Genomic DNA, 16,307 nt, shown 5'->3' on the forward strand with positions numbered 1-16,307 from the left:
ATTTTTGTCTGGCTTGTAAATGTTCATTTAACTCGTGGCTGTAAGTTACGTTGGGGGAGGGGTGATACGGAGCAAATACCGCGAAACACAGAGAGAAGTTGTCGCCATTTTGAGTTGACGCAGCTGCCAGCAGGAGCCATTACGCGAATTCGTGCTGAAAAACACAAAATATCCGTGGAAGGTGAGTTTTTCTTTTTAATTTGTAATTATAAATGAAGGACATTACGTTTTAATTCGTGTAAGCAGCACATTGACCGTGCTCTGCGAATTTAACGACACCATGGTGTTTTCCCTCACCAGTTCACCTTTTACCAGAACACCAAATGGTAAAATTATTTAATATATAACTTTGGTTCACAACTTATACCGTATTTTTTTGTTAGTTGGTGGGTGTGTAGTAGCAGCTACGCATATAACATTACTGGAGCAGAAAAGCATTGTTTGCCTTTGAACAAATGTCTGTTGCCATAGTTAACTTAAGCCAACATTACATAGCTCATTTCTGGGCAATCTATGTGGAAATCACATGGTGATGATCGTGTTTGAGGGGTTAGGCCTATGTCTAGTGTAGGACTTAATATGAATTAAAGCAGCACTCAGTAGCTTCGGGATTTCTTCGCTGTATTCTCGCTTTTTGCTCGCAGGTTTCTCTCTAGAGCTCCCCCCACAGCTTCGGAATAGATATTTGACAACACTGTTGTAAAAACTCGTTGGTGATTCTCAGACACCAGAGGCTAGTAGATCAACGACATCAAAGCAGATGGGACATTCTTTAAAACGTCTTCTTCATTCGGGTTCGGACAGCGTGAGGGAGCGCAATAATGACAGCATTTTAGCAGATTTCTTTTGGCCGTAAAGCAATTGTTTACATCGCGAGACCTGATATCACGCGATACTTCCTGCCGCGGCGGCCGGCGGCCCGTCACCTCAAAGTTGCAAGTGCGAATTTTCCGCTCACGGGCACCAGGGGGGTGCGAAACGACCACCATTCAACCCGAAATAAGTAATATAACCATTCCAATGACTCCGAAGCTGTTCAGTTAAGGTAAAAAAGTTACTTAGTTCACCTTTAAACAATCCGAAAATACTGCAGGGTTTTTCCGGCCTAGAAAATTATGAGGTGGCCGCATTTTGTCACATTTCGTGCTGCGTAATGTTACGGCTGTCGACAAAACTCAGTCAAAAGATTAGGCCTGTCACGATCTGATATAATGATTTAGTGCTTAAAAGTAATCTAAAGACATTCCATAGGTTAATGTGAGGTAAGTTAACATTACAGAAGAATATTGACATTGTTTAATTCAAGTTCACGGAAACTCGTCTTCCCTCCGCTGCGGCTGTCAATCATTCTCTATACAGCATTCAAACGGCGCGTTGCGTTCGGTTACGACAGTCAGCATGTTAAAACTCTGCCAATATGATATATTCCTAATACAAGGCTCGAAATTGCGATCATTTTGTTCGCTTAAGCTCCCGAAATTTAATCTGTGTGACCTAAAAATATATTTGGGAGCATTTGTGCGAGTGCAAATAATGATTGTGGCGCGACCTGTTTTCATTTCTCTACAAAACGTTCGCAAATTACTCCACAGTGTGTACCTTATGATACGCGGTGGCCGGACAACGTTACATAACCAATCAAACTTCATCCTTACGTTCTTAACTTTAAAGCAGGTTTTAGATTGGTTAATATTAGCTGTCAATTACTCTCACTCCCTTTCACTGCGCTCCTTTGTCCCGGCCGCGCCCGCGCCCTCTCACCGTCTTCAAACTGTCTTGCTCTCTCTCGCTTGATTTTTAAAATGTTACTGGATTTATTTGTATCTTTGTAGAGAATAGTAATGCAGTGCAAAGGTGCTTAAAATATCACCTTCCATCTATATAATAAAACTGGGTATATTAGATTTTAAGCATTTCACTGACCTTCATTGAGACCGTGCAATAAAAAAAATTCTCTTTTTTTTTTCTTCCTCTTGACAGATTTCAAGAATGTTCCCTTAATGAAGTGGAGATGTAAGTTTTGTGCATTCTCTACTTATCGTCAGGGAAGAACACTACAGCACTACAAAGAGTGTCATGGGCATCATCGGAGGAGTTCAGGCCTCACCTGTATTCATAAAGACTGTTTAAAAACTTTTCAAACCCAAGCCGAACTTAAAAATCATTTAAAAGAACATAAAAAAGGATACAGGATTTTAACCAAATTATCCTGTGATTTATGTACATTCTCAGAGTCTTGTGACATTTACAAATATTTCATCCATCTGAAGATTCATTTGAGAAACAGAGAACTTGTTAATTGTCCATTTGCAGGTTGTTTTTTCAAGTCTAGTGTGCTATCTACTTTTACTTCTCATAGAAGTCGCTATCATAAGCCTTCCACCTTAGAAAATTTCAGACCAGAGCTTGTGGCAGAGCTTGCCGTTTCTGTGCCTGTTGTTGAAGACTATTTTGTTTCAGACACTGAAGATATACTTGAAACTGATTCTGTATTTGAGGCAGCTGGATCTGGACTTGAAAATGGCAAGGCCATCCAAAATCAGTTGGGATCTCTATTTCTCCGCATGCAAACACTTTTACATGTATCAAATTCAGCAGTACAGGAAATAGTTGATGAGTTATTTGACATTAGAGAATTTTCTCATCAAAACATAAAGACTGTCATTGATAATATTTTCAAAGAAAATAATTGCAGTGTTGATGCCTCTGTTGTAACTTCATTGACTGAAGAATTACAAACTTTGAACCCACTCAGATTGCTCTCAAGGGAGGGGGCTCTTGGCACGGAGCGCAAAAGACAGTCATTTTATAAAAAAAAAAATTCTGTTATTGAACCAGTTGAGTATGTGTTAAATGCACAAGAAAAATCATACTTTTGTTTATGTTCCTATTTTAGATTTGCTCAGAAAACTTTTGGAACGAAAAGAGGTTCTTCAGACACTAGAGAGATCCAGTCAACATGAAGGTAATTACGGTTCAATTCGAGATGGAGAATATTTTAAAGAAAACAAGATTGTCTCTGAGGAAAATGGTATAGCTCTTGGACTATATATTGATGATTTCGAAATTTGTAATCCGTTAGGTACTTGTTTGTGGGGTATATTGGGTGATTGCCAATTTACCCATACGACTTCGCTCAACATTATCATCAATTTATCTAGCTGTGTTGTGCAAAACTGTACACATAAAAGAATATGGTTACAGCAAGGTTCTAGAGCCTCTGATTAGGGATCTTGAGCTCCTTGAGAGAGAAGGTGTGTTTGTTCAGAGTCTTGGCTCTAATCTCAAAGGGACAGTTTTGTATGTATCTGCAGACAATTTGGGTGCACACTCACTTTCTGGATTTCAAGAGTCTTTCAATGTTGATAAGTTTTGCAGATTTTGTACGGCAAGTCGTGTAGATCTTCAGCAGTATAATGTCAGAAGTGGGGTTTTTACCTTGAGAACACCAAGATTGTTTGAAGAAGCCATTAATGTACTTAAGCAAAGTGATCTGTCTTGTGTTGATGGTATAAAGAGAGACTGTCCTTTAAACAGACTGGCTCACTTTCATGCTGCAAAAGGATTCCCACCGGATTTTCTACACGATGCATTTGAAGGAATTGTACCCGTGGAGCTCTGCATATGCCTCTCAGATTTGATTGCTAATGTGGCACTTGGCAACGTCACAGCAGCTCTTAAATTTCTAGATTATTACTAATTCCAAAAAGGTAACGACTACGCCACCCAGAACTTACTCTGGGAAAAGCCCAAGGGGCACAGGTTCAAGTTCTCAGAAAATGACCAAGAGGCATGGGTACCTTGTATAAAACTTGTACATCTTTATTAAACAACAATAATTAGAATTTGGCTCGTTCAATGAATCACACGTAACAGCAAGAAGATTTCACTCAGCAAGCAACACCAACTGCTGCAAAACGACAAGAAAAGAGAAACAAAAACACACACAACAAAAGAGCTGGGGCTTACCACTAGGGCGGCAGGCTTGACACCGGGCTTCAAAGATGCCCGTAGTAGTAATAATGATAATAACCACACACGTGCCCCAAACCACTCACACCCTCCAAAGGATTCACGGCAACTCCACGCCACTCTGATGAACAGTGAGACAACCACACGGGAAGGGTCAGCCTGCCCGCTCCAGGCCCCAGCTCCAGTACAAGAAAAGAAGAAAAGGTTACAACAAAAAGAAATGTCAACAAACAACAAGATACAAAAACAACAATAATCAAAAAAAGTAATCAATTACAACAAACCAAACATCAATTTGGTAAAACAAAATCAATAAGAGCAACACTGATCAATTGCAAACAAGCCCTACTATTTGCAACAAATCAAGGAAAACAAAACCAAAACAGAAAAATCAAACATAAAGCAAAATAAATGAAGCCAAAACAAAACACATAAATACAAAACAAATGAATAAAAGAAAACACAATAAAGGGAAAACAAACGTTACTGTATGCAATGCAAACTTAACGGATGCAAAACATTAAACAAAAGCAAAACAAATACTAAAGATAGAAGTAATTGAAAGGAAAAATGGAAACACACGAGAATAGGAGACAAAATAATTAAAATTAATGAATACAACCCAAATCATTAAACCAAACAGACTTAAAGCAAAACAGCAGTGTTGAAGGTGCAAGCCATGCTGAAATCAAGTGGTTGCAGGATGCAAACTGGAAGCCAAACAGGCCCACTCACAACATGGTTTCAACTCCTAAAACACAAAATAATTAAAACCCCATTTACCTTTATAAAAGCCAAAGGGAAATAGAAGGTTATACATACCAAATCGTGCAAAACACATCATCTATCCGGCAGCCACCACTCTATTTGATCACATGCAGACGGCGGAATTGCCCACAAAGGCATCACATGCAGTTCGCACATACAGCGGAGCGCCACGGCAAAGCAACGGTTGTTGATCATCTATGGGTGCAACAGGCACTCAACCGAACGCCAGCCCAACCGAAATTACTGGTAGCAAACAACAAACATGTAAAAAGGACTTTTAACATCTACCACACGGAAAACCACGGAGAAAACACCCATACATACCCCTCGTGCAGCGCAACGAGACGCCGGAAGTGAGATCACCAGGTATGACGCAATACCCGTTTTACCGTACCGCTAGCCTTATATACACGCTCCCTCGCAAATATTACCCGAGGGAGGGGCGTGGTCAAAAAGGACCACAGCAATAATTTGCGTTTCACCACACTAAGAAGTATTTTACATTGAATGACCTTAATGAGAGAATAAAAACATTCCCCTTTCAATTCTATGACAAAACTAACAGACCCCAGACAATACAAAAAAACTTTCAAAAAAACAAAACAATGGACACGAGAACTGGGCACTTCTGAGATTTCTTCCACTGTTGGTTGGCCACTGTATTCCAGAGGAGGAAAAAACGTGGAATATAATTCTCGAATTAAAAGACATTGTTGAGTTGTTATCCAGCTCCTCATTCACAACAGAAACCCTGTGCTACCTGCAAGCCAAAATCTCTGACCATCGACAGTTGCTTTTAGAAGTTTTTCCATGTACTAAATTGCGTCCTAAACATCATTATTTGGAACATTATCCTATGTTAATCCAAAAATTTGGTCCCCTAATTGAATTTTGGACACTAAGATTTGAGGCAAAAAAATCTTTCTTTAAAAAGGTGGTCCGTGATGCTGGCAACTTCAAAAATGTTCTGCACACGTTGGCCACAAGACATCAACTAATGTTGGCATACTATCTGGAGATGCCAAGTGTTTTTAAACCAAGCATTGAAACTGGTCATGTATCTGTTGTATCTGTGGACATCTTGGATGCTGCTATCAGGGTGGCAATATGGAACAAGTTTAAAGGTCTGGACACTGTTTCATTCACATCCACCGTGTATTTAAATGGGACAAAATATTCCAAAGGAATGGTGATCTCAGTTGGGCACACAAGTGGACTACCAGACTTTGGGAAAGTACTCGAGATCTGTATAGTGGATGGTCGCATACTTTTCATTATTGAACTGTTCACAGCTGGCTTCTTGGAACATCTAAGGTGTTACCAGCTCACCAAAAAAGACCCTGCAGTAACTGTGGCTGTCCAACCTGAACAGCTGAATGACTACATCCCCCTCGTCGCATACCTTGTTGATGGAAAGCTGCTCATTACTCCAAGGACATTCATGTTACAATAAGGTATAGTAAACATATAAATCTTTAAAATCTTGCTGTTTAACTTGTTTACTCACTGCAAGCCTAATGCAATCACACAACAAATTTAATGCAGACCATGCTGGTCTTTGAGTACAATTGCATGGGCTTTGCCTATATTGCTGCTTCTGATATCTGTTACTGTTTTTATTTATTTTTTCACAGTTACGCTATATGAAGGACATTCATGATAAGATAAAATAAAGTAAGGTGAACTTTTTAAAAATATTTTAATTTTTTACTGTTTTATTTGTGTACTCACTGCTGGCCTAATACAATGACAGAATATTGGCTCGTTTCCACTGAGCGGTACGGTACGGTACGCATTTATTTGCGTTTCCACTATCAAAAGTTGTGAATGGTACCAAAATGTCGAACCGTACCGTACCACTTTTTGGGTACCCTTCCGTTGTGATACATAGCACAGTGGTACGGTACTAAAGGGTGGAGCTAGACTCACTGCAGGACGTTGATTGGTTGACAGAGTATCGTCACTTGCACGTGCTACAAGGGGAATGACAACATAAGAAGTGCCATTTTTTTTAATATACAGTTTAATATAATACTACTGTTACTGTGTCACAAAATGTAATTTTAAGAGTTTTTCAGGCTAGAATGTAGTTGTTTAAAGCTCAAGTCTGTGGTTTATTTATAAAGATTTATGAAAATTTGAGATCCGTGCAATCACCGGGCGCTCATGTACCCCCCCTGGAACAGCCTTTCCTCGGGAATGATCAGAGTACAGATGCAAATATTGCCGAACCATATTAATAAGTTTAATATCTTTAAAATTTAAACGAAAAGAGGCAGGGTTGTGTTATATATATTTTGTTATAAATAGGCTAACGCTACATGCAGTGAATATAATCAATACGCGTTGCCTGAACCACATTTGTGTGGCTATAATGTTTAAGATTTCTTTAAATGAAAACGTAAAGAGGCAGTGTGGTATTTTATAACATATTTTGTTTTATTGTTGCCTAAAATGTACATACAGAGATAACCGGAGTAACGTTAGCAGAGCGAGCTGACTGACGCTTTGAAGAACACGCTGTTCCATCAGCAGAATTACCGGACTCGCGTCCTCGGGAGTCATTCTCCTGAGCTGGACTTGGCAAGTCCGAACTTTGCGTACTTGCTATTGAGAAACGCCTAACGTCGGCGGCGGCGCTTGGCTTCTTGTGACAAACACACCGAGAAGCAAGAACCAGATCTACTGTAAGTCATCCATTTTTGTTTATGTCGCTTTCTTCTTCACGCGAAAATGACGTTGATCGCTTCTTTCCGGCATAGGCTACACCACGCCTATCAAGTAAGGGTACAGTTGGCAGTGGAAACGCTAGCCGATTCATGGTTTACCGACCCGAACCGTACCGTACCGTTCCGTACCGCTCAGTGGAAACGAGCCATATGTTTAATTCAGTCCTTGCTCTATTCATTGTACAATTGCATGGCTTTTGTCTAGGGATGTGCACGAATAGTCTGAATTAATCTGTAATTAGCTATTATTTGAAAAATAAAAATACTATTAGATTTTTACTATTTTTACTACGTTGCTTTGCTAGCCGTTAATGCAATGAACCCATGATAAATCACAAGCACGCAAACTAAAGATCTGGGACAGTTGAGAATGGCAGAATGTCCCATCGTGACTCACCAATCGTTAAAGGATTAGTTCACTTTCAGATTAAAATTTCCTGATAATTGCATGAGACTTGAGAACCCTGTAAATGTATCACTGCTTTCATTTTTTTGGGCCAAAATTTTTTGTCACATACAAAAACATCTGAGGAGCAAACATCTCCTCACCATCCGCTAGCTGCCTGTCCCCTGAACACACTGTAAAAAAACGTGGCCTCTGTAGACGGCCCAGGCTCCACAAACGGCAAGAAAAACAGACTGGGCTAACCCGCACCACGAAACATAACAAACTGTTCCAGCCAATAACCAACAAGAAGGATTTGTGGTGGGGTTTGGGGGGTTAGTGCGCGGATGAGGAGGTGGGAGGGTCGAGCTAGCCTCCGTTTTGTTTGACAATACTTTAAACGTCAACAAGAAGTGACATCACCCAACATCACTTAGAGCACCTTTAAAGTCTTGACCCTGCCTCTACTTTAATTTCATTGGTTGAATCTGTAAGCCAATCATTTTCTTTTCTGCCCTTAGAACAATTTTAAGTAAAACTCCCATCTGCGCATGCTCCGCAGGCGTGTTCACAAGAGCAGATATTGGTGTCCCCTTCAATTTGAGCATTGGATTTTTCCACACAATACAACTATACGTGGCGAAAAGTTGTTTGAAAGGCAACTTCCATGATTTCAATGATTTTTGGTTTCATTTCTGCAGGTAAGATATTTTTGCAGCCTTGGCTTAATGTAGTAATGTAGTGTGTTTCTATTTTTATACTGGACCCACATCTTTTGCCCTTGTTGTAGAAGTGAATCTGGGTTAGTTAATACAGCTTTTGAGTTTGATCAGATATTTCCCTGGATGGGGGAATTCCCAGGGTGTTGTAGTCAATTATTTCTTTAAAGACTAGAATTTACATGTGTATCCACATCCTCGTTACGCCCCCTATATATTGATGCAGTTTCTGTGGTAAGGAGGGGCAGGTGCCAACAAGGAAGTTTGCTAATGAGTAACCATAATTTGTTAAAGAGCAACAGTGTTCAAGCTCAGCCTATAAGTATGTTAAGACAACATTGAGTCATTGTAGGAGGATGTTTCTGGGGCTTTGCAGAAGAGCAAGAGATTCTCTGTAGGCTGTTGACGTGTATTGAGGATGGCGAAGTGTAAAACAGACTGCATCGAAAGGCCTCTGTCTCTGGCCTTTGAAAAACTCGGTTGTGTTGTTGGTAGACATCCATGTGTGTTTATTTTATTAGCTTTATGTATGGCTGCTGCACTTGGACCTGGTTTCATCTTTCTTCACGACAGAGAGGCAAATGATATTGAAGACCAGTTTACGCCTGTCAATGGACCTGCCAAGTTGGAGAGGGCGATTGTGGTGGAACATTTCCCACAATCTGAAGAGTTTTCTCAGCTACGGCTTGCGTCTGATGGCACTTATGCCTCTTTGATCATCACAGGCTTGCGAGGAGAAAATATATTGACTAAAGCAGCTTTTAACGACATTATAGAGCTAGACAGACAAGTGAAAAGTATAACGTCAGGAAACAAGACTTTTGAAAACCTCTGTGCCAAAACAAAGGGAAGGTGCATGTCAAATGCAATTTTAGACATTATAAATTACAATGCTACTGAAATAGTTTCTTCAAACATAAAATATCCGATGAATAATAATAGAACATTTTTGGGAACAACCATCGGCGGTGTAGAGCTAAAGCCGAATAGCTCAGAGCTCACCAGTGCCAAAGCGGTCAGGCTTTTTTATTTCTTAGACGAGAAGAAGAAAGAAGAAAAGATGATGAAAAACTGGCTTGATGCCTTTCTAAAACTCCTCTCAAACTCTACAGAACAGGAAACGGTAAGTCATGGAAATGATTGTGAGTTATGAGTTATATCTACATGTATACAGATACCTGATGACCACTGTTTATGTAAAAGTACCTCAAATGACATTAAAGAGTTAGTTAGAACTCTGTCAGTAATTACTAGGGGTGTGAACCTACACTGGTCTCACTGTTCGGTTCGATTACGATTATCATGTCATCGATTCAGTTTAATTCACCGCATCCTCAATTTAAAATTTGACTGTGTGCTCGCCTGTTCAGGAAGTCGCAATGGCAGAAACAGTGACATTCCAGTTTAAGTTTCAAGAGAGTAAAGCTTGTTTATGCCATTAAGAAAAGGAAAATCTGTCAAATAAATTTAGTTTTAAAGAAATGTTCATTTAAAAGCAGCGCTCATTAATCAGTGTATTATGTTACCATTAAAGATGCGCGCCTCAACCGTCACCGAATCCGCTATTGAAGGTGACGATCATCCATTTATAATCACGCGTAACACAGAATAACTGTAATTTGACCATCGAATGCGGATACTTAAATCAGAGAAAACTTTTGGGGTGGGTGGATGATTTGTTTTTGGCTGCATCGCAGAAACGATTAATTTCGACACCCCTAGTCTTTACTCACTCTCATGTTGTTCCGACCCCGTAAGACTTTCGCTCATCTTCAGAACACAAATTATGATATTTTTGATGAAATCTGAGAGCTGTCTCTCTCCTCCATAGGCTTCTCTGTAATCGATATCTGCCATCCCAGAAAAGTTAGTAAAGATATTGTTAAAATATGAAAATTAATAGTTGAATAAAGTCGCACAAAAAGTATTCTCGTCGCTTGATAAACTTAAGGTTGAGCCACTGTAGTCACTTGGACTATTTTAACAATGTCTTTACTAACTTTCTGGGATGGCAGATATCGATTACATAGAAGCCTATGGAGGAGTGAGACAGCTCTCAGATTTCATCAAAAATATCTTAATGTGTGTTCTGAAGATGAGCGAAGGTCTTACGGGGTTGGAACAACATGAGGGCGAGTAATTACTGACAGAATTTTCATTTTTGGGTGAACTAACCCTTTAATCAAATAATAACTATAACTCATTAGTCTCCAATAACTCAAGCACCAAAATTAATTTGAACAACAATATTTTGATAAAATGAACAACATTGATATAAATTTGCTTGATTTTTTTTCAGGCTATTCATGTCTTGTCATAATTTGCCTTAACTTATTCTTCACTGTGCTTCAACACAATGCAACACATTCATGTGTACAGTAACTATACTGAACTGTGTTTTGTGTTGAATTTCTACAGGTCCATGTGTCTTACTTTACATCAAAATCAAGACAGAATGAGCTTGAGACCAATTCAGACTCTGTCATCCCCCTCTTCTCTGTTACGTATTTCCTGGCCATTTCCATTTCAATTGTGTCTTGTTTGAGGTATCACAAATAATTATAAAATAATCACATAAGCATATGTTTCTGTCACTGGCAATGTGATTGATCTCTATAGCATGTCCTCTTCCTCAGGTTAGACTGTGTCAGGACGAAGGTGTGGGTGGCTACGTTCGGAGTCGTCTCCGCTGGGATGGCCGTGTTGGCCAGCTTTGGTCTGCTGCTGTACTGTGGGATGCCGTTTGCCATGACCGTGGCCACAGCCCCCTTTCTGATTCTGGGTAAATGTCATTTATTTCATCACCTAGTAAGTGTCTCACAGCTGAGGATCACAGGCTCACCGTCTCTGCTTTCCTCCAGGTGTTGGCGTTGATGACATGTTCATTATGATCTCCTGCTGGCAGAAGACTGAAGTTCATAAACCCGTTGAGCTTCGTTTAGCAGAGACGTACAAAGAGGCCGGCGTGTCCATCACTATCACCACGCTGACAGATGTGCTGGCTTTCTACATCGGCCTCATGACGCCCTTCCGCTCAGTTCAGTCCTTCTGCATGTACACCAGCACAGCTCTCCTGTTCTGCTACATCTTCAACATCACCTTCTTTGGCGCGTGTCTCGCGCTGAACGGACAGAGAGAGAAAGGCAATAGACACTGGCTGACCTGCATGAAAGTCCCAGAAGCCACTGGTAATGGTGGAGGCTGTTGTGTTGGTGGGGCGTATGATGAAAACACACGTAAGGAATTTGAAATGCCAATGGATTCATTCTTCAAAAACTATTACGGCCCTTTCTTAACAAGAGTGTGGGTTAAGGCGCTCGTGTGTCTGATCTATGCCGGGTATTTGGCAGTCAGTATCTATGGATGCTTCCAATTGCAGGAAGGTCTAGATTTAAAAAATTTAGCAGCAGACGGCTCATATGTTGGTAGTTACTATGACAAAGAAGATGAATTCTTCTCTGCCTTTGGTCCCAATGTCATGTTAGTTATAAAGGATGAACACTTTCAGTACTGGAACTCAACTGCTCGCAAAAGTCTTGACTTGTGTTTGGAAAATTTCCAAAATCTGCCAGTTGCAAATTCAGGCATTTCGCCTATTTCTTGGCTGAGTGCATACATTAAGTTTGGACAGAAGTCTGGTTTCAGTTCAGACAATGAAACCCAATTCAAAAGTAATTTAGCTTCATTTCTTGATCAGTTTGGTTTTAGTCAAGATGTTAATTTCACTAACAATCAAATCCATGCGTCACGCATGTTCATTCAGACTGTAAACATCCGCACAGCGATCGATGAGAAGAACATGCTGAATGCATTTAGAGAAACCGCAGAAACATGTGGGAAGTGGCAGACACCCGTTGATCTGATAGTGTATCACCCCGCATTCATCTATTTCGACCAATATGCCGTCATCGTCACTAATACAATCCAGAATATAGTAGTTGCTACATGTGTAATGCTAGTCATTTCACTCCTGTTGATCCCAAACCCTCTTTGCTCTCTCTGGGTGACATTTGCCATCGCATCTGTCATTGTGGGAGTGACCGGTTTCATGGCATTATGGGATGTTAGTTTAGACTCTGTGTCTATGATTAATCTTGTTATCTGTATTGGGTTTTCTGTCGACTTCTCTGCTCACATATCCTATGCTTTTGTGTCAAGTGAAAAGTCCTCAGCGAATGAAAGAGCCACGGATGCCATCAATAAACTGGGCTATCCCATCATTCAGGGTGCCGTGTCCACTATCGCCGGTGTGGTGGTGCTCGCGGCTGCTAAAAGCTACCTCTTCAGGACCTTCTTCAAAATCATGTTCTTAGTCATTCTGTTTGGGGCCGTCCATGGCATCACGTTCATACCGGTGTTCCTGACCTTCCTCAGCACTTGTAGGAACAGTCATGAAAAAACCAAACAAAATCTTCCAGAGCCCAGTAACACAAGCAAACGGCAAATACAAGCAGCCGTGATTCAGAATGTATGGTGTGCTGATCCTGACTGTCCATAGGCACCGTGACAAGTGCTTTATAAAATGGATGGATGAACTTTTGTCTTTTTGTTTGAGCTTAGCTCTGTATGGCACTTTGATTTGACCATGCAAGTAATAGCAATCACTGTGTTCTGTTCTTATGTATACAATGCATCTTACATGTGTTTGTGTATTTATATTTTAATCAAGTTGATCCTTTTTTTCTTTTTATCCTTTTCCGTGCAGTTCTATTAATTATTTGCACATCTATTCATCTAAACACGACATTGCAAAGACAACTTTGCATTTATAATCCAGTTACATTCACGTACATTAATTCGACCACATTACTGAACATTGGGAATTGTATGTTTGCATTAAAAGATCTTGATCTCAGCATAATTGTCACTGAACCGATTGAGTGAGTAATTTATTGACACAGTATATGAATGCATAAACCTCTCTGCCGCTAATGTTCTTTCCTGGATGCCATTATATATAGCAGAGGCAATATTTCCTGGTCAACATTTCCTTGTTCCTGATCCTGATGGAAATCAGCACTAATGTAAAAAATTAGTTTGAAACAGTAAGTTAAAGAGTAATCTGTCTATTCTGTGTCTTAAGGTCAATTGAACATTAGCAAATAGATCCTAACTGAAACACTACACAGATAATAAGGACATAATGCACTTCATTTGTCTGTAATGTGGTCACAGGACAATAGCCAAACCGCTAAATCGTCGTAGACTATTCTCAAAGTTGCACATAAAAGACTGCACATACTCAGGCCTTAAGTGTGTGTGTCAGTAAGATCTTGTATCGTTTTGCTGGGGAAAAAGGAGTGTAATTGATTCGAGGATCTATAAGCAAATACAGTTTATTAAAAACTTAACGCAAAAAACAACAGACAAACCAAGGAACACATATAAACTCTGAACATCACAAAACAAGCTACTACAAAGTCACGACAGAAACAACAGCAAACATTAAAGGAAATAAATGCATTACTAGGACAAATTAGCTGCATAATACATTCATGCCGCACTGCAAGCTTTGAACTATGCTGGTATCCAGCATGCATTGTGGCATGAAGCTTTTTGTTGATTGTCAGCATTGAGTTTCATGTGCTGATTGTTGATGTCTGTCTGTGTCTGAATGATACAGTAGATCAAAGCTCTTTGTGCTCAACGTCTTTTTCAAACTCTTCAAGATATGTTTGACACAAACACTGCTGGATCTCATGCTGTAGTATCAGGATTACTGTAATTAATAAAGTTAATAACCCAGATAGCAGACCAACACTAAATCAACATTGAATCAATGTTAATCTTGCTTAATGTACAGCAGGATTCTAGGCCAGTAAATTATATCTGTGTGGACTTCTTCCAATCAGAGACCATGAAGGGCAGAAATTAACATGGTTTCAACCAAAAAGTCACTAACTCAAACAAAGTAAACACAACATCCTTCAATTTACATGTAAATGTATTTATTTATGCTCCCACACCATGAACTGGAAATAATATCACATTCATAAAAACTTAAAATACAACTTATGTACAGGTTATGTTGAACTGGAAGACAAAGTGACTTGATGGAATTGTTCATTCTGAATTAATAAAGCAGAATCTAACCGCCAGGAGAAGAGCCTGGACAACATATAACAAATGCAACCAGCATCAGTAAGATGGAAGTAAATGCAAATGGAAAACGCAACATCAATGACAGAAACAACATAGTACTACAAACTGAAAAATGTATATACTTCGCTGTTCAGGAATAAATATATACTTTGATATTTTGCCGTTTAGGGGCATAAAGGAGCCATTTTTGCACCGTCACAGCTCTGAGGCCTGCTTTTTCACAGTTTTCACTTGTTGTTGTAAGACATCTAAAGAATAAAAAAAAACAGGAAGTTAGAACTGCACAATGTTCTAAAACCTTTGGCTAGTAGTAGTGTTTGATAGACAGAAGGGGTCATGGGCAGTGTTGTGCTAGTTACTATAGTAACTAGTTACAGTTACTAGTTACCTCATTCAAAAAGTAACTCAATTACCTTGTTGATTACTTACACCAAAAAGTAATGCATTACTGTTAAAAGTTACTTTTTAGTTACTTTTTTAAAGAACGTTCTTTAATGTTCCCATTAATGCCCTTTTATGCGTTATGGTCTATACAAACACAAAACTGACTTAAACAGAAATTAATTTTTAAACACTATTTTATTTAAGTCAGACCAGAACAAACTGAATATATCACAAGGATTTCTGAAATAAATAAAACAAGCTGAATAATATATTCAGAATCACAAACTAAAGTGGCTTCTGCATCATAAAAGCTGTTGTGTTGAGCCCTTAAAAATGTTCCTTTCACAGCTTAAGTATGAAAACTATCAACAATGTACAACATGACACAAAACATTTTGAAATAAATAAATGAAAGCAATCTGAATTATTCAGAATCAATTTCGAGAAACTGCTATTATTGACAAACATAAATGATATGCATTAAAAAAAACATAAAAAAATATAAATGCCATTTAAAAATGAAATCTATGAGCAATTTTCAACCTAACCACAAATTAAGAGTTGCATGTCACCAACTTATGTAAAGTAATCTGTGTGTATTCAAAGTGCAAAATCCATACAATTGTCCATACAATTTTTAAAACAAACAAACAAACAAACAAAAACAAAACAAAAAAACAGCATTTTTCCTAGCAATACAACGTAATGCATTTTATAATGCATAAATGTAACTGGCTACTAAACTAACCATTATTAATAACAAACAAATATTTTTAATAACAAATGTGTGCTTATTTATTTGAAACTACAAAAGGTGCTTACTAGCAAGGACCTGAATGAAGGTTTAAGTTGAGTTTTACCCTTCAAACCAGTGGTTGAACCGCATGAGAAGTCGTCTCTCAAACCTTTGGTCAGACAGCTTGTTCCTCTTTGGAGACAGTACCAGACCTCCCAGGCTAAAAAGTCTCTCGACGGGTGCACTGGATGGAGTAGCTGCATTTACACCACTATGTGATTTTTGACCTATAGATATGAGTTACAAAATCATTTATTTAAACATCACAAAAACACACACTTTAAGAAACTGAAAATATATGTGCGACTGACTGGACAAAATTAAAATTAAAATTTTATCTAAATAAAAGTTTATTTTTCATCCAGTGGGTAGGTGCAGTACTGTGTGTGTGTGTGTGTGTGTGTGTGTGTGTGTGTGTGTGTGTGTGTGTGTGTGTGTGTGCGAGTGTGAAT

General features: G+C 39.0%; 1 protein-coding gene across 1 annotated transcript; it reads left to right on the forward strand.

Moving 5' to 3' along the window:
- Positions 1–8,921: 8,921 nt before the first annotated feature.
- LOC311294602 (patched domain-containing protein 3-like) lies at positions 8,922–13,443 on the forward strand. The gene is made up of 4 exons (XM_084415557.1): positions 8,922–9,696; positions 10,992–11,119; positions 11,210–11,355; positions 11,435–13,443. Exons 1-4 carry the CDS (start codon positions 8,992–8,994, stop codon positions 13,069–13,071), a joined length of 2,616 nt encoding a protein of 871 aa, XP_084271683.1. The 5' UTR covers positions 8,922–8,991; the 3' UTR covers positions 13,072–13,443.
- Positions 13,444–16,307: the final 2,864 nt, after the last annotated feature.

Source organism: Rutilus rutilus (assembly GCF_951802725.1).
Source record: "Rutilus rutilus genome assembly, chromosome: 8".
Classification (NCBI taxonomy): domain Eukaryota; kingdom Metazoa; phylum Chordata; class Actinopteri; order Cypriniformes; family Leuciscidae; genus Rutilus; species Rutilus rutilus.

Bases quoted from the DNA above. Each gene is read 5' to 3' on its own strand.
- LOC311294602 (XM_084415557.1), top strand. From the start codon at position 8,992: ATGGCGAAGTGTAAAACAGACTGCATCGAAAGGCCTCTGTCTCTGGCC. The intron at 9,697-10,991 runs GTAAGTCATGGA...GAATTTCTACAG, and splicing joins ACTCTACAGAACAGGAAACG to GTCCATGTGTCTTACTTTAC. The intron at 11,356-11,434 runs GTAAATGTCATT...GCTTTCCTCCAG, and splicing joins AGCCCCCTTTCTGATTCTGG to GTGTTGGCGTTGATGACATG.